Below are 19,310 nucleotides of genomic sequence, written 5' to 3' on the forward strand. Positions count from 1 at the left end.
TAAAAGATTGAGGAACTACATTTTTAAAATATCTTTGCTTTTATGTGCTAAGTGTGTGATATCCTATGAAGCATCATATTATGTATAATCCTTATTTCCCCAGATTTTGGTGAGGAAGCAGTTTGTGTGTAATTCTTGTAAAAAGTCGATCCTTCACTCTTAGAGTAAGAGCCGGGTTTTAGGGAGCTTTCTGATGCTCAGGGCTAGGCCTGTGCTGTTCGCCTGTGTTGCCACCTGGTCCTTCCTCACTCCCAGCACCTTCCCTGCTGAAGAATTTTGTACTTGCTGCTCCAAAGCTTTACCTGGAGATTCTTGTCTAGTATAACTCATAAGGCCAGGTCCCTGATGTCCTCCTGTAATCTGTTTCAGTCTTAATCAGTAAGTCCTTTCCTCATCTGTTTGTTGTGAATAGTCCCACCCTCTTTCCCAAAGGGTCTGTCACTTTCCCTATCTCGTATACTCTCAAGAGTTCATGTTTCTTATCTTTTTACTGTTCCCTTCCTGTGGGTCATAGGGGTTTTGTGTGTTGGTTTTCTATAGAACAGCACTTTGAGTTGAGCTTGTCTTGTTTAGTTGCTAAGTTGTGTCTGACTCTTTTTGTGACGCCATGGACTGTAGACCACCAGGCTCCTCTGTGCACTTGATTTTCCAGACAATAATACTGGGGTGGGTTGCCATTTCCATCTCCAGGAGATCTTCCCAACCCAGGGATCGAACCTGTATCTCCTTTATTGACAGGTGGATTCTTTACTTCTGAACCACTAGAAAAGCCCACCTTGAGTTAGTAGGTGCTGAATATTTGTTGTATGAATGAATGCAATATGCAATTTAGTAACTTTTAAAATGTTCTGTATTTCTGGAAGGAAAATCCATTTATTCTTTCCCATGGTAGTCTGGTATAGTTGGGTAGTATTGAATAAATTAAGTTGATACTGGACTAGGATAATTGTGTCAGGTAATTAAACTTGCTGTGAACAGTTGATTTAAAGTACTCATTTCATTACTTTTTATAACTTCTTCCATTTTGAATTAAATTGGAGGCAAAATTACACAGTTATTAAATATAAACTTTTTAAAAATTTATTTATTTATTTTAATTGGAGGCTAATTCCTTTACAGTATTGTGGTGGTTTTTGCCATACAGCGACATGACTCAGCCGTGGGTGTACACGTGTTCCCCCGCATCCTGAATCCCCCCTCCCACCTCCGTCCTCATCCCATCCCTCGGGGTTGTCCCGGAGCACCAGCTTTAGGTGCCCTACCTCATGCATCAAACTTGCCCTGGTCATCTATTTTACACATGGTAATATACATGTTTCAGTGCTATTCTCTCATGTTGTCCCAGCCTCGCCTTCAGTTTTTTTTTTTCCTGATTTATCTTATGCACACAAAGACCTAAACACAAGATATGTTTTTAAGAGAATTCGATGATCTTCCAAATCATACAGGAGCTGTTGTGGTTGGCTTGCAATGATCATTCAACCCTAGGTAATCACCATCAGGCAATTGTGGTCACTCTGCTGTTCTTGCCAGTGGAGGAATAGAAGTGGGTTCTGGTTTTGACTATTAAAATGGGAAGAATGGTAAGAACTTGCAGGAAAAATTTCTTCAAGCCTAAGAAAGAAGTGGAAGAAGAGGTGGTTCTTTGCTTCTGGACGAAGTCTTGTCTCAAAGAGGACCTTGCTGCCTGGGAGACCTGATTACCACCCTGAGGATGAAGCCAGTGCTGAGAGCCAGCCAACCTGCTGTTAAATAATAAATTTCCTTCTTGTTCAAGCCAGTGTGAGTTGGTGTCTTGTTATTTGCAGCCCCAGCAACGTCAAAACCAATACATTCATTTCATAACCTGACTGAATATTTATTTCAATGCTACATCCTTGCCATGTGTACCTCACAATAAATCCAGTTTGAAAACCTTTCCTTTGCCTTACACGTGTTTATTTTTCTTGTTTAGTTTTTGATTACTTTTTGCCTAAACTCTTGTACAAGACATGGATTTACCACTGTTTTCTGGGGAACACTTATTCATGGATTCATGGGCTAAAATGGACTTGGGTAAGAAAAAAAAAAATTGGAAACGCCAGAGTAAAAGCTTTCATATGGGTTATCAAATCAATAAGAATTATTCTAGAATGCGTTTTCATTAAATGTTAGCACCTTTATCAGAGTCTAGGGAAGGAAAGATGTTAATAAGAACTTCAGCTTCTTTGAAGTTTACAAAATAGTTTATTTTTGCGCTGATTTCACCTCTGGAAAATCACCATGACTAGGTGTCAGTAAATTTACAATTCACCTGCCACTTTGGACAGAAAAGAAAACGGCTCGGTATTTTCTCTCGTTATGGGCTTCCTCCTGTTGTGTTTCATGTTTTACAATTTCAACTTTAGAGACAACTCCCAGCTGGTTATTAGGGTCAGTGTGGGTCTGGATATTGATGTGTAGTAGTAGTTTTCAGGCACTTTTGCCTCAGATTTTTTTTCAAATGAAAGTTTTCTCTAAATCCAATATGAATGGGATTTTCAGGCAGCTTAAATCTTTCTTCTTTGATGGGGACATATTTTACTGCTTATCGAACCCATGGAGCACAGTTTGAAAGCCTGCTACAGACAGGCTTAGTAGAATGACCTTGTAATTTTTCATCCAACCTGAGATACTTTTGAGAGTGAAATAATTATACCAGGACAACAGACAAACTGGAAGTGTTTGGGCAAATTAGGCTTGTGGTACTGAAATGGTGGATGATGCTAGAACTCAGATGGGCATCTCTTTGGTAAATAGTAGCAGGGAAATTGATGAGTCCCCGTTCCCTCCTCTACAGCCCTAAGCCACTCTGGTACAGCTAGAGCCGGGACCCTGTAAAGTCTGCAGCCATTTAAAAAGCAAAGCAGCCCTTCGCTGGGTGCACCCCGTCCTTGGGCACCTGCTATGTACCAGGTGCTTTCTGCAGTGCTGAAAGTGCAAAGATGAATCTCTTGATTCAGAAGATGAAAAGTTTACCCTATTAATTCAGCAAAACTTGGCCATGGAGAGGTCCATACCTGTCCCAGTAACGGTTGAGAGCTCGTAAGCATAGGTTATTTAAGTGGAAAAGTGCATGGGGGAGTTTTCAGCCTTGAATTTGGATCTTGAAATGTGATGTGTTTTACTAAAGGCTTTCATCTCTTACCCCCACCCCCTGAAAGTGAACTATAATTAGGATCTGTGCCTATTTGTGTATGCCCTCTCTGGAATCTATAGTTAGGAGCAGAACACGATTGTATGCGTTGGTGTTTGTTTTCTAATGTTAGATTTTTGCGTAAGTAGTGTCAGAAATGAGTTCCTAGAGGAAATATCAGTGATGAGGTGGGGTCCTGTGAACTCTGTTTCAGTCTTTTTTAGGATTTGGGAGATGGGGTAGGAGTATGTTTTTGTTAATGAGAGAAAAATAAAGTGCTATAAAAGAGGGAATAGTCAGGAAAAACACAAAGAACCAGAGCAGGAGAGTAAATGAGGATCTCCCAGATTACAGCAGTATACCTACATTGAGTTAAAGGTGCTTAAAATTAGAAAAGGCCTCTCTGTTCTGTCCTGACCTTTTCACTCCAGCTGTTAACATGCAGGCACATGCCCTTTAATATCTGCTCCTGGTACAAGACTCTCAGTGGGGTAACAGAGAGCCCAGGGTTTGGTAAATGGAATTGTCAGGCTCATGACAGTCTAATTTAGTTTTCAAAATTGTTGTATTTAGGATGCATTTTAATGTGCTACATACAAAATCTCAAAGAATTAGCAATATACAAGATTTTAGAGCAGCATTGACTTTAAAATCATCTTTTGTGTTAATATATCCTGATGTCTTATTTTCCTTAAGAAAAGCAAAAGAACTTTTTTTTCCATATTTTTTATGGAATTTTTTATGGAATTGCATGTGTTAACTTTAGAAGGGTGTACATAGTGAGTTTTTTTTTTTTCCTTATATTTAACTATAGTTTTCAAGAAGAGTAATTAATTGTATATAAATCAAAGAAAGGCATGCAGGCAATAAGAGTAGAAAGTTCCAGTACCATCTTAGTTGTCTTATTGCTGAATTTGGAGTTCAAAACTTAGAAGTTCCTTATTCACTTATGAACACGAGAGGAGATTGAACCCATACTGAACTTCTTTTGCCAAGTTCAGGCATGACTTGTTTTATTTTATTTTACTTACTTTTTTGTGACTTGATCTTTTAGAGATTTGTGAATATTCAAATAATGATTTATTATTTTTTAAATGAAAGGTTAATTTAGGTAAAGAGTTATTAAAGGCCCGGTGAATTCAAAGAAGGAACTATTTTCCAACTTTATTTTTTTATAAGTATATCAATATTCTCATGTAATAGAAACTGGAAATCTTTGAATAACTGACAATATTGATGAAGTGTTGGGAAATATTATTTTACTTGGTTTAATGTGTCAAAAAATTTTTAAAAAGAAAAAAAAAAAACCTTTAAGTTAATTTTGTGAATAAAAATGCAGGCCTTAAAGAAAAACCTGCTCCAAAGCCAACAGTGCCACCAGAAGAGGCAGACATGTACCCTTGGCTGGAAGATCAGGTTCTGGAGAGCCCAGGTAAGCTTTCCTCTGATTCTGACCAAACATACCTAGTTGCATCCCAGGTACCCAAAGGTAGCAGCTTCCAGAGTCCTGTCTTATCCATGATTTTGTTTTGCAATGATCGCAGAATAATGAAATAACTGGGTTAGCCAAAAAACTCGTTCCATTTTCCCATTAGATGTTACAGAAAAACCTGAACAGACTTTCAGGGGTTTGGTGGGCCAACCCAAACCTTTTTCTTCTTGTCTTCTGAAATTTTATAGTAAACTCTCTTTCTCTCTTTCTTTTTTTTTTTCCTAGAAAAAATCCACACAGGATCATTTTAATTTTTGAGATTAAGAGTCCAGACACAGAAGGCTTCTCCTTGTCTGAGACCATATTTGAAACATCATGAACTAAGTGCTGTGTTTCTTGATTCCAAGTCCAGGATATCTGTGCCATATTATATTGAAAGTAAAATTAGACAGGTCTTGGACATTTAGTTTTGCCCTCTTCTGTCATATTATTTAATGAAGTAGGTCTATTGGGCTCCCAGTCTTTTTAACATGAGTCTCCTGTCTACAGTGAAATTCTTCTCAGGACTCCCTGGGATCATCTGTGAAGCCTGTTTATATCTACATAAATTCACACATGAATTCAAGTATTTCCTCAGTCACTCAAGGACCAGTGACCCATATGATAAAAACTCCTGAAATCTCTTAATAAATTGGTAAATGAAGTCTGATTCCATTACTCTCATTTCCTATTGATGCTTTGGTTTTTATTACGAAGTACTATTTCTGCACATTTTCTTTTACTCTAGTTCTCAAAAGATTTGGTTTCATTTTGCCACCTATTGAAAATGTTAGGTATGACACTGCATTTTTACCAGCGATTTAGCCACTGAATCCAGATGGTAGTTGTGTGGATTTTATCACTATATATTGGTAGTTTGGTTTGGTTTACCTTTCTTCCTTTTAGTAAAGATCAAAATGTTGCTGTCAGTTTTTGTTGTTCAAATAATCCCAGGAGAAGTTCCTGTCTCTCACATTCCTGTACAATTGCCGTAATCATGCCTTGACTTTGCAGCAAGAGTGATTATTTTTTTCCTTTTTTTTTTTTCAGAATTTAAATGCGTATTTGAATTTAGCACCTTAAATTTTACTTTGTACTAATTTAATTTTTAAAAACCTTGTTTTTCAAAGCTGGTACTTACTTTGAAATGTACCATTTGCTTTCCCTCTTCCTTTTTTTATTCTTTGTTAATATTACTCTTTGCATATTACTGATAACCTGTCCCAAACTTCCAAACCCTTCAGTTTGTTATCAGCTCATATCCTTTTCAACTTCTTGGTGATATTTGATTTGGTTTAAATGTTACCTTCCCAACTTTCCTCTTATTTGAGTCTCTACCTTCTGTCTTCTCTAACTACCTAGTCTATAACAGAGGTACATACCTCTCATTAAAAACACAATAAAATAGCTGCCCTCCTTGACCCCTACTCATCAATCGAGGAACCTGGTGGGCTGCAGTTCATGGGGTCGCAAAGGGTTGGACACAACTGAGTGACCAACACTTAACTTAGTTATGTTTTAATTATTTTAGGACGTCAGAATATTGAAGATGAAGTATATGAACAAGTTCAGTCACTTGATGAAACAGTATACTCAGAACCTGGTATGAATTAAAATATGTTTCATGTATTACTAAAATGATGGTTAACTGCATAAAACGACTTGGATATTATTTTAAAATTTAAGTATTAATTGAGCGGGCTTTTAAAAGTTATTAGAGGACAAGTGTTTTTAAAATAACACAGCACTAGTTTTATTTTGCCCCATTTTATTGTTAAGAGAATAAACAAATGGAGACCAATGATAGCGTGACCAATGATACATCAAGAACAAATAACATTAGCAACAGGAGGAGGGAAATAGAAGAGAACCAGGTAAACTATAACAAGCTCTCTGGGAACTGTTTTCAACCCTCAAATTATACTGACTGCTTGTGTGGCCACCAGAGCAAAAAGAAGCTTTTAATTACGTAGAGCAGACTCAAACATGCAGTTTACTTAGAGAATGTAAAGCATTTCTCTAGCTCTTACATCTAAAAAGTTTAAGTTCTGTATGGAGAATATTAAATGGTACTCTAGAAACCAATGTTTTCAGATTTGCTAAGACTGTTTCTTGACTCATCCATTGATAAAAACACAGAACCCCCCAAAGGGTTTCCCAGGTGGCTCTAATGGTAAAGACCCCACCTGCCAATGCAGGAGACTTAAGAGCTGCAGGTTTCATCCCTGGGTAGGGAAGACCCCTGGAGGAGTGCATGGCAACCCACTCCAGTATTCTTGCCTGGAGAATCCCACAGACAGAGGAGCCTGGGGGCTACAGTCCATGGGGTCTCAAAGAGTCAGACACGACTGAAGCGACTTTGCACACACGCACCACACCAAAATGTAACAGGAGGGTTTTGAAGAGAGCAGAACACGTGGTGTCCTGATACTTTTAGTGTGTTGGCGTGAGCTGAAGGTGGCCCTACAGTAAAAAAATTATGTTTCTTAAAAACAAACAATTTCCCATCATTTAAATTGGGCTTTTGAAGGCCGGCTAAAGTATCTTAGTCCATCTTGGGTATTTTGAGGTTAAGTATAAAAGCATCCATCAGGCTCCATCTGTGCTCCACTGGGGAGACCAGCTCTGTCTGAGTTTGAGGGTTTTGCCCTTGGCTAGTAGGGGTCTAGGAGCCTGTGTCCTTTTAGTACCATTTCTTCTCAGCTAGAGAAGCTACTTCACCTGCCCATGTGATCAAACACAGGCTTTCCTTTCCTACATCTTTTTTTTTTTAATTTCAACTTTAACCTAAGCCAAGGATGATACAATCTCAGCACATGGTTGATTTCAATATGATGAGGTAAGTGCTGTGATGGTGAAATACATGATGCTGTGTGGGACTTACTCAGACTTTGGGGTCACCAGGGGCTTCCTGGAGGAAATGACATTTTGATTTAGGAGCTGGAGGATGGTACAATGCTTTGCCAGTCAAAGGTTGTCAGCAAAGTTTTAAGTAGAGGGCATGGCATGTCTGAAAGTCCAGGGACCAAAAAGGCCTGAACGCAGGTGGAGAGGTAGGGGAAGGAATGTTTTTACTTGATCCTAAGAGAAGTTGAAAACATTGGAGGGTGTGAAGGAGTGTTGTGTATTCTGTCTGCAGTGGAAAATGAGGTGGAGGAATTGTCAGTAGGAAGATGGGACACGGAGATTGTACTGGGGATCTGAGTGAGTCGAGATGGTTGATCAAAGTAAGTTTCAGCCAAGGTTGGAGGAGAAGGAAGTCGTGGGCATGGTGGACCTCTGGACATGCAGGAAGCCAGACACTGGAGGAAGGGAGCCAGGCTAGCACCTGGATTCCCTGAATCTGTTCTTTGTCAAGACTTTCTCCTCAGGAAACCACAGACCGTGGCTTTAAATACTACTGAATATATATCTGCAGCCCTGATCTCTCATCTAAGCTCCTGGACTTACCTAATTGAATAACTGACTAACTAGAGATAAGATAACTATTCTTATCTCTATATGCATGTTTTATGGATATCTTAGACTCAAAATGTTCCTAAAATTGAATTCTTGATTCCTCTCCATCTCACAGCTCCACCGAAAAAAAAATGTTTTATTCCAGTTTTATATTTTACATAAATGTTTTACATTCTAGTTAGTGGTCTCTTTATCCATTCAGTTGCCGAAGCTAAAATTCTGGGGGTTTTCCTTGATTTCTTTCTCCTCTTCCCCTCTCATGCATCATCCATCAGCAAATCCCTTCAGCTTTGCCTCCAAAATGTATTCTGACTTCTGCAGTGTCAGTACCACCATCCCCTCTTCCATCCCCTTGGGTCTTTGCTTCAATCTTTGCTCCTCTGCACCCAATGTTTGATGTGGCCAGGCCTACTGTGGGCTGATCTCTCTCCCCTTGATCACTTTTCTCGAGCCTAGTTGGCCTCTCTTTTCTCTGTAATCGCCAGGCCTGTCTCTGCCCTAGGACCTTTGACTTGTTCTGTCTTCTGTTAGTATGTTTGTGTGTGTGTTCCAGTCTTCACGTCTTATCAGGTCACGCTTGCCTCCTTGACGCTGTCTCTAACGTAGACTCTCTGTCCCCATCCTTCTATGTTTCACCGTCGCGTTCTGGTCCTGCAGTTACTTTTATTAGCTGTGTGGCTTTAACACAGTTCCTCAAGCCCTTCACCCTTCAAAGTTGGATAATTGCTCCCTCATAGTGTTGGGGCGGCAGTTGCAGAGGGCACTGGCCATGCCTCTGATGAGGTCTCGTGAGCTTTCAGGAGACAGTTTTCCTCATGGCGGGCTGTCCCTGGGTCATGGAGACACTCAGACGGTGTGTGGTGTTTCTGCTGAAAACAGGCGCTTCTGTTGAATAGATGGGCGAGAGAGCTCAGCTCTGCCCACGTAAACCCTGTGAAATTACACTGAATAAATAAATAAGGAACATGACTAGAAGAAAAAAAGAGTCATACAGTTAGTGACAGGAAAAATTGATCGGTGTGCTGAGAAGCAGAAGATCTGAAGTGAGAAACAAGATGGGAGGCTGTGATGAGAAGACCGAAAACAAGCAGCGTCAACGTAAAAGGGCCTAACGGCCCGCTTGCAGCACTGGGCCGCACCAGGTGCCTAAAGTGACTAGGAACTCATCGAGTAAAGTGACCAAGAACACCGTGCTGCACTTCGGGAGGAAAGTTCAGTAGCAGTGGAATTGTATCATTGTTACCACTGTGGTGACGATGATGGTAAATATTAACAGCAGCTGCACAGCAACAATAAAATGTACTTATTATAGTGAAAGTGAAAGTTGTTCAGTCATGTCAGACTCTTTTTATATAGTCCATGGAATTCTCCAGGCCAGAATACTGGAGAGAGTAGCCTTTCCCTTCTCCAGGGGATCTTCCCAACCCAGGGATTGAACCCAGGTCTCCTGCATTGCAGGCAGGTCTTTACCAGCCGAGCCACCAAGGAAGCCCAAGAGTACTGGAGTGGGTAGCCTATCCCTTCTCCAGTGGATCTTCCCAACCCAGGAATTGAACTGGGGTCTCCTGGTTTGTAGGCAGATTCTTTACCAACTGAGCTACCAGGGGAAGCCCTTATTTATTATGGGCCAGGCATTTTTCTCGGAGAAGGCAATGGCACCCCACTCCAGTACTTTTGCCTAGAAAATCCCATGGACAGAGGAGCCTGGTAGGCTGCAGTCCATGGGGTTGCGAAGAGTCGGACACGACTGAGCAACTTCACTTTCACTTTTCACTTTCATGCATTGGAGAAGGAAATGGCAACCCACTCCAGTGTTCTTGCCTAGAGAATTCCAGGGGCGGGGAGGCCTGATGGGCTGCCGTCTATGGGGTCGCACAGAGTCGGACACGACTGAAGTGACTTAGCAGTAGCAGCAGGCATTTTTCTAAGCCCTTCAGTCCTCATAACAATGCTATGAGTAGGTACTCTTATTCCTTTTTTTCAGAAGAGAAATCTTAGGCCCAAAGCAGTTAAGTAACTGGCCCAGGGTCACGCACAGCCGGTACAGGTGGACCTAGATGGTCTGATTCCTAGAGTGGTACTGCACTGCACACCGTCGTCGGGCTCACTTGAGTTCTCTGGTTAGAATGATATATGTGGGAAATCCTCTGCATGAGGCCATGTCAAGTTACTACTGGGAGGATGTCTCAGACCACAGTGACCAGCGAACCCACGCTGCAGTGGAGTCACACAGCATGTCCAGTATCTACACAAGGCAAGAGAAATGGTTACGTATATCATGCCAGTCTCACAACAGAAAATGAGCATCTTGACATAACTTAAAGGCTAAACACAGAAACCTTTAGAAGCAAAGAGTAATGCATCTGACCTAATGCTGATGACCTCACATGTGGTTTAGCTGGTGGTCGGCTGTTCTTTGCAGTAGAACATTTACATAGAGTTGTCTAAAACTGTTACGTGGAATTTTATGTCAGTTCTCAGTGGAAGATCACAAGGTGATCTTTGATCTACTGATCATTGAAGAGGCAAATGTAGTAAGAATTCTGAATGTATTTATTCACTTAGGAAATATGGATTGAGAACTTCTCATGGCTAATCATAGCCCCAGGTGCTGGGCAGACAGAGCCACTAAAATAAGTGAGGTCCCATCCTTGGTGTTCTAGTGAAAGAAGACCTGTTGCCCCCTCAGGTGAACTAGCCTTTGGCCAGAGAGAGGACAGAGCTTTGGCGTGTGCAGTGGCCCGGAGGAGGGGCAGGGTGTGCCCAGCAGCTGCAGCGGGTACGTGCAGCCTTGCAGACGGGCCGTTGGTGTTTGTGTTGGCTGCTGCCAGGGGCCCTTGGCGTAGACCTGTGTCACTTTGTTCATTATTGTTGTTCAAGGAGAGAACCTGCACCAAGAACCAGGACCAGCAGAAGAGCTGCAACCCGACGACCGTGTCTTTGTAGGAAGTGATGCAGATGACAGATTCGAACCCATGGGAACTGGAGCCGTTCATGAAGGTAGAACACTTTTGTGTTTGGTTTCTGAATAAAGCACAATGAGTCATTGGTAATTAGGATTGTTGAAGTTTTTTAAAACCAATATTTAACTTTTATCTAAAGTTTTTTTTCTTTCACTTGAAGCTAAAAACCAATAAAATGAGTCTTTTCCCTAAAATAAATAGATGTCCCAGTTTTTTAATTCAAAGCACAGTAGGAATTCTGAGAATTTATGCATTTTTTATAGGATATAAATGAAATCCTTCAGTACAATTACTGGACTCTCCATCCTGGAATACCATTTGTTATAAGATACTCAAGCAACTGATGAAATACTGACCTTAATAATCTACCAAAGGTCTTGATCTAAAATGAACTCTGTGACTACAGTGGGTAGAATGCAATTTGTAACCTAGGCATTGGCAAACCTTTCTTTTTCGTAAATGGCCACCTGGTCATTATTTTAGGCTTTGCAGACCGTAAAACCTCTATCGCAACTTCTCAGTTCTGTTGCCATGGGGCAGAAGCAGCCCTGGACAATGCCCAGTTGAGTAAGTGTGTCTGTGTTCCAGTAAAATTTTATTTGGAAAATCAGGAGGCAGGCCCCATGTAGTCTACATATGGACCAAACTTCGTGTTGATTGGTTTGCATGTATCAATATTTTAAATTAAATGCTAGCTATGTAAGTATCATTTGAGTCATTTACTTTGTACTGTTTGCATTAGGCCAGTTAGAATGGTAGCTATTCACTACTGACGTATGGAAAACTTTTCATTCATATACTTATTGCTCTGTTCTGTTTTAATATGAGGCTGCCATGGTCATTTAGAACCCTGCTAAATTAAGTCCACATGCTTTGTTCTTTTGGAGTCTGTTCTCTGTACTCTTCTTAAAGTAGTCCTTTGAGACATTAATGAATTCTTAAATGATTTTAAGCCACATGTTTGTACTCTGGTTTTTGTTATTTGAAAATATTCAAATTGTATATCATATTATACTTAAAATGAGTATGAAGGAAACATTGTTTTTTAAGAGAGATGTTTTATCTCTAAAGAGTGATGCAAGAGGGACTTTCTGGTGGTTCAGTGGTTAAGAATCCACCTGCCAATGCTGGAGACACAGGTTCAATCCCTGGATTGGGAAGATCCCACATGCTCCAGAGCACCTAAGCTCATGGGCCACAATTACTGAAGCCTGCGCTCTGGAGCCCGAGAGCTGCAACTGCAGAAGCCCATGTGCCCTAGAGCCTGTGCTCTGCAACCGGAGAAGCCACTGCAATGGGAAGCCCGTGCAGCACAGCTAGAGAGTAGAGCTCATGGGACTTGTCCAGGCCATACAAGAACTGAGTGAATAGGTAGCCTCCAGACAATGCTGTTGGTAAATGGTTGCAGGGACTATTTTAAAGCATAAACCTTACGAGGAATTAAATAGATCTACTTCTCACAATGTTTAACATATTGGGGAACTTACTTGAGAAGCAAACAGCTCCTAATTTATGAATAAATGTATTTCCAAAAGCTTGTGTTCATGCCTGTTGTTGAGCAGATAATACACTTTTCCACAGAAATAACACCGTAAGTGATGATTTGGTTTCCATACCAACCTACAGAATTGTATCAGATGCATAATTTGGGAGGAAAATTTAAGTTCAAAATGCTTTTCAACATGTGTATGATCTCACTTGTGTTGTGCATTGAAAATACACATTTACAGACTAGCTTTTGAGCTTCAGACCTTCTGATATCATAAATATCATGATTTCTATGGGAAAACATTTCTGAGTAGGAATGCTGATGAAATGATTTCATCATTTCCCAGGAATGTCTTGCTCCTTCCCATCTTTGGCCAGAATAACTAAGTAAGATTGACAGTTGATATTCTAGATGATGCTTATACAACAAGTTTGAATCAAGACACTCAAATAATCAGAAACATAAGGAATTTGATATTTTTGAGGTTAGGAGGTATAGATCAAGAGTGGGCAGAAACACTTGTAAAAAATTTATAAATTGAAGAAACTTTATTTTCTGACCTAATTTTTAATTGGGACATAGATTCAGTTTGAACGTAAAAGTTGCTTGTTATGAGTCTTCAGAAATTACAAATACTTATGTCCATATAGCTGTTAAATTAACAGAGGTCATGTGAGTGGCAGCACTTGGCCATCAGAGGTATGTAGATGAAAGTATCGACACATTGACCTTTCAGCTCCCCAAACATCTATAGTCCCTTGGTTCTGCCTTTGTGTTTCCATATAGAGACTGTACTTTTGCTTCTGAAAATGGCAGGACATGTCTAGAAAATAGATTGGCCAAGGGGGTTGAGATGTGGACACAGCCTTTGTCACTGTGTTGTGAGAACAGTCGTGTCCAACTCTTTATGGCCCCATGGACTATAGTCCACCAGGCTCCTCTGTCCATGGAATTTTCCAGGCAAGAATACTGGAGTGGATTGCCATTTCCTATTTCAGAGGATCTTCCTGATCCAGAGATTGAACCCTCCATCTCTTGCATCTCCTGCATTGGCAGGCAGATTCTTTACCACGCTCACCACGTGGGAAGCCCGTCTTTACTCTGACTAAATCACCCTCCCTTTTTAGCTCAAGTTACAGTGTTTGTCATGTTTGTGGGGTTGTTAAGTGGATCCTCTAAGAAAAATATGTGAGGCATTTCTAAATGTAGTTCTGGTGAAAGATATTTAGCAGATGTTTATTGATATTTTCATGGTTTGTTTTAGTACCTATTTGCTTTCAAAATAAAATCAATGATAAACATTCATCCAGAATGTACATATAAAATACATAAATGTACTATTTATTAAGGTAGTAATCTTTATTTAATGTTATTATTTTCAGAAACTGAAGATAGCTACCATATAGAAGAGACAGGTAAGATTTTAATTTGGTACTATTCTGTTTTAATTAATGTTTTCCTATAAAAGAGAGATAAAATTATTATGTATTAACTATCATACTTTATATCAAATATCACATAATACATAATAAATGATTATTATTATGTAATACGTTATACCACAATTATATATATTTGTATGTACACATATATATAGATATATGTACATATCTACATATAGATACATGTATATATGAATATAATTTTGTGCTTTTGAAGTCTACTTCCTGAAGATAAATTCCCAGGAGTGGAATTATTAAGTCAAAAGGTACTGTGGGAGTTTGGGATTAGCAGATATGAGCTGCTGTGTATAGAATAGATGAACAACAGGTCCTGCTGTATAGCTCACGGGACTATATTTAATACCCTGTGATAAACCATAGTGGGAAATATATAAACAAGAATATATATTTATATATATATGCATACTGAATCACTTTGCTGTATAGCAGAAATTAACACAACATTATAAACCTACTATACCTCAATAAAAATAAATAGAAAAAAAAATTTTTAAGAAGATAATTGGAAAAAAAGATGCTGTAAAATTACATGTTTTGTAGTCCTAAATTCCTGAGTCAGAACAGTCAGAGTTTTGTCTTGTCTCATATCATGTGTCCCCAGAAAGTATGGCCACACTGGAGACGAACGTACCGTCTTCCAGTAAGCCTGTGTCGGCCAGTTTTTCTCCCAGGGTTGGAATAGACCCCTCTTTCTGTGGGACTACGTCATATTGTTGGCTGGCATTTAGGACGTATGTCGTTTCAACAATAGGTGTCTATAAACATGAGAATTGTGGTGTAGTCGGGGGGTGCTCAGGTGCTGAGTCCAAGTGAGGGGCTAGGAATGTGGGTCCTCACTCAGGCTCTCTTGTGCCGGTGCCTGCTGTGTGCCTGGGAGGAGGGTTCATCTGCACTCCTCTGTGTCTCTGCCTCATTTTTTGTTCTGTGAATGTCATTGAATTTTCATTACATGAGAATATAGCTCCATGATTTTGTGGTTCAGTTACATTGATGATGGAAACTTTCTTATTCATCTTTGTATTTGGCATTTAGCACAAGTTAGTACCTGTTTGTTTCATGAATGAATGAAGTTTGAGCATCATTTCGATTTGATTTCTGTCTCCACTAGAAATTGTGCTTTTCCTGTTTTAAATATCAAGCATAATCCTTTTCTGAAACATATTTGTCATTTCCTAATTGTTTCCTGATTTATAGCTTCGCCAGCCTACAGTCAAGATATGGAAGACATGATGTATGAGCAGGAAAATCCAGGTCTGTAATGTATGTTTCTGTTTCAGGCAGTGACCAAGGTTGTTTCCACCCAGGGTTAATGATTCACTCTGATTCAAATAGAGATCTCTTTATAATACTTGAGTCATTTTTGGCTGCCCAGGTATTATACAAATATCTGAATATAGTTTAATATTACATGGAGAAATGGGAAAAAAGGAGATTTTTTCAGATCACTGTTGGGATTTTGTAAATATTAATAGAATACTGGCAAGAATGTTTGGGAATGAATGAGGCAATGTGATATAGTGGAGCCAGATTTGGTGAAAATTCTATTCTGCTCCTTCCTATCCTTGTGACTTGAGAGGAAATTATGGCCTATTATTCAGCTTAAATTTTATTAAATAATGATAATAATATCTATCTTACACAATTGTTAGAATTAGAGTTAATTTGTAAATAGTTTAGAGTAGTGTCTAGCAATGTGCATGTTTTTTCATGTTTGGCAAAGGTGTATGTTTTTTCTTTCTAGATTCCAGTGAACCATTAGTAGTAGATGATGCTGAAAGAACATACCAAGAAACAGGTACCTGATGAATGTTTTCATTAGATTTTAAACCTTACTTCCGGCTCTATGGTTGCAATGCTCTGTTAACATGATGATTTTTCTTTTCATGGGTCAAAGATAATTTTAACGCCTAATACAGGATTTTTTGCATAGATTGTTCAAAAAGACTTTCAGGCTTTCATATTTCATCTCATCTACCCCCACCTCATAATAAAACAAGATATTAATTCCTAATGTTTCTTCTGCATGTCTTGCTTTATGCCAATTTGAGAAATTTTTATGAAAATAATTTATCTGTCCTTTCCTATCATTGTTTTTGGGCAGAGGCCTTTCTCACTGATTGTACGGTCATTAAATGTTTAAAGGAACAGAAATCTGTATTGGAGATTTAGTTGTGCTTTTTCACTAAAATGACTAAAAAGTAATGACTCAAGTAATACTTATTTTGGTTTTATTCTCTTTTTTGCAGATGATGTCACCTACCGAGACTATGATGAACAAGGTTTGAAAATGCTTTTTAACATTAAGCTACCTACTTGTTTTTAAAATCTACTCAGAGTTAGACTGTAAAGTATGGAGAGTGATACTTTTAGCTACAAATACCATAACTTAAAGGAGCCAATCAATGGGTAGTTTTCAGAGTTTACTTCGGGAGATGGTTTATCCATTCCAGTGATTCTGCCATTGCTTTAGGAAGCAGTTACAAATTTTTCAGGAAAATTTAATCTCATTGCTTTATAGTTGTGGCTGTTTTTAAATTAAATATAAGTCCTGTGCTTGAAGACTACTTTGAAGTGAAGTGAAAGTTGCTCAGTCGTGTCCAACTCTTTGCAACCACGTGGACTGTACCCATGAATTCTCTACATAAGAATACTGGAGTGGGTAGCCTTTCCCTTCTCCAGGGGATCTTCCCAGCCCAGAGATCGAACCCAAGTCTCCTGCATTGCAGATGGTTCTTTACCAGCTGAGCCCAAGAATACTGGAGTGGGTAGCCTATCCCTTCTCCAGAGGATCTTTCTGACCCAGGAATTGAACCAGAGTCTCCTGCATTGCAGGAGGATTGTTTACTAACTGAGCTCTCAGAGAAGTGAAGACTACTTTAGTCAGAGTTTAACTACTCTAGTTGCTTCTGCAAATTAATTTCATTAAATAAAGATGACTGCTGTCCATGGAGAAAGGTATGGAAGAACTCCATTCTGGACTTAAAGCGGCATAGAGAAAATAGTTCTGGCATCAGATTCTGATTTAGGCAATTGCAGCTGCTCTTGTTGCCCCAGCACTTCCCATGCTGTTTTCATTAAACTTCCTGAAGTAGGTTATGTTTTCACTACTCCCCAGATGAAAGAAGTAAGGTTCAGAGAATGTAAGTAATTTTGCATATGTTCATTTGACTAAGAAATGATAGAGCCAACAGTGGATCCTTCTTATTTCAATATCCTCAAAGATGACTCCATAGAAGGAAAGAAGCCATTTGAGAATAACTTTCTGTGAAACAAGAAGGATGAAGAGATGTGTAGGTCTTGAGTCGGACGTGGAGGACTTCCCGTGTGCTGGATGATTTTAGGGCTTGACACTCAAATATGAATAATATGAAGTCTCTACTTTCAAAAAAAACTTGTGGTCTTATGTTAGCTGGTGAATTTCAAGTGAAGAAAATTAGAAGAGCTATGTGTAGATCTAGTATGCTAATTTATTAAACATGTGATTTTAAGATTTGAGCCTACCAAGATCACCATCCACAGGTCCTAATGGGATGTGAAGGATGCCATCAGAAGAATCCTACTAGGGACTAATATTTTTTTTTAATAAATTAAATAACTTGGCCACTATGAATGCATTTAGGTTTTCTTTTTGATTTTGAATTTAAAGGAGAAAAGAGGAATTTGGAATTTAAAAATTGCACGCAGAGGTAGGATTTGAGATAGTGTTCTAATTTCTGCCAGTCATTATTGTGTTTTTCCAAATATGCTCGTAAGAACATGTTCCAAATGCAAGTTGCAGACTAGATATAGAGAATTCTAAAATCAAATTTAAAAGAAGTATAAAATTAGATAAATGCGAAGTTAGATGTTGTGAAAGTAAAGATATATTCATAGGCAGAATATTGTAATAAATATAATTTAAAATGTTAACAAGGTATAAATATGACCACTTTTGTGCTCATGTGCCTGGTGGATGGAGTGCTTTTTTGTAAGACAGATGGACTGGAAAACGGGCTTGGGGCCAAAAGGTCATGAGCAGTCTGCCTATGTGGGTAGTGCCTACTGAGCCATCCAAGGGGAGATATCAGATTAGCCGATGGATGGTATTTGGATCATAGAAGAGAAGTCTATTCCCGACTGAGTCTGAGAATCTTCGGAATATGCATCATGATTGAATCCAAAGACTGAAGTAGTTTAAGAGAGGGGAGAGAGCTAGATGAGAGGAGTCGCTGTGTCTGCACTCTGATGAAAGGCAACCTTTAATGCCTGCTAAGAAAAAGGTGAAATGATGAAGATCGATGAGAAAGGAGAGAATCAAAGGAGAGGATGGTTGCCCTGGAGTCCAAGGATGAGAGCATTTGTTAGGGAAGGAGTTGCCAGGAGATCTGATTCAATAAAGGCAGGAAGTGTCCACTGGGTTAAATGAGGGCTCGTGGGTAGTCTTAGAGGAGTCTTTTCAGGGATGTGGTCAGCACTGGAAGACAGACTGGAGTGGGTTGAGGAGAGGAAGTGAGAAGACAGCATGTGCAAATGACTCTGAAGAAATTAGATTGTGAAATGGAGGAGAGAGAGGACAAGGACAATCTTAATGGAAGAGAATAAAAAATATATATATATATATATGTAAAATATATATACACTCACAAACACACATATATATGTATAACTGAATGACTTTGCTATCCAACTGAGCTATTGTAAATCAACTATACTTCAATAAAAAAGAAAAACATACAAAATGAGCAAACTAATAAAATAAAAATGACACCAGCAACAAAAAGAAAAGGCTTGTTTGTTTTTCAGTTGATAGAAGAGCATATTAAAATGGGACACAGTTCAGGGTGACAGAGGGAGCAAGTATTCACTGTGTCTTTGTCTTCCACCAGCAGGATAGAAAAGCATTTATTAAAAACTGTCCTTCACTCTACCCAGGCACTGGGAATAATATCTAAAAGATAGTAAATGCTTGATATTTTTCTTTATTAAATGATCAAGGGGAAAACATTTGTAACTGTGCTAGGACTATAACACAGTTTGCTCTTAGGGTACGAGGACATTTGAGGCATTTTGGAAGATGGGAAAAGCAGGAATCAGGCTGACTAGGGAAGCTATGGACTAGCGGACACGAGGGGAGATGGTGGCAGAGACAAGAGCCTAAGCAGTGGAGCAGAGAGAGGTGAGCCCTGGGCTGTGGTTAAGGTAGTGGATTAAGACCTGCCCGCTGAACCCTCATCTCGGGTTGGAGGCAGGGCCGTTTGCCCCAGGTGGAACATCTGAGCATCGCTTACTCTGCGAAGTAGAGAATCTGCCAGGTCTGGGATCCAGAGTGTAG

At 39.4% G+C, this 19,310-nt stretch overlaps 1 protein-coding gene across 10 annotated transcripts in view; it reads left to right on the forward strand.

Annotated features, from left to right (window-relative positions):
• ASPH (aspartate beta-hydroxylase) overlaps positions 1–19,310 on the forward strand; it is a 204,228-nt gene that overhangs the window by 58,361 nt on the left and 126,557 nt on the right. For 7 of the 10 annotated variants that reach the window (XM_086336862.1, XM_086336865.1, XM_086336867.1 and 4 more), the window contains 7 exons: positions 4,494–4,586; positions 6,157–6,228; positions 10,965–11,084; positions 13,919–13,951; positions 15,194–15,250; positions 15,741–15,794; positions 16,246–16,278. In XM_086336862.1, the coding sequence (XP_086192988.1) occupies positions 4,494–4,586; positions 6,157–6,228; positions 10,965–11,084; positions 13,919–13,951; positions 15,194–15,250; positions 15,741–15,794; positions 16,246–16,278 (462 nt within the window). Of the gene's footprint in view, positions 1–4,493; positions 4,587–6,156; positions 6,229–10,773; positions 10,864–10,964; positions 11,085–13,918; positions 13,952–15,193; positions 15,251–15,740; positions 15,795–16,245; positions 16,279–19,310 lie in introns of all 10 variants that reach the window. The other 3 variants (XM_086336861.1, XM_086336863.1, XM_086336864.1) reach the window with 1 other exon arrangement.

This window comes from Bos grunniens, chromosome 14, assembly GCF_055505025.1.
Source record: "Bos grunniens cultivar Pamir isolate PY7600 chromosome 14, Bosgru_T2T1.0, whole genome shotgun sequence".
Taxonomy (NCBI): domain Eukaryota; kingdom Metazoa; phylum Chordata; class Mammalia; order Artiodactyla; family Bovidae; genus Bos; species Bos grunniens.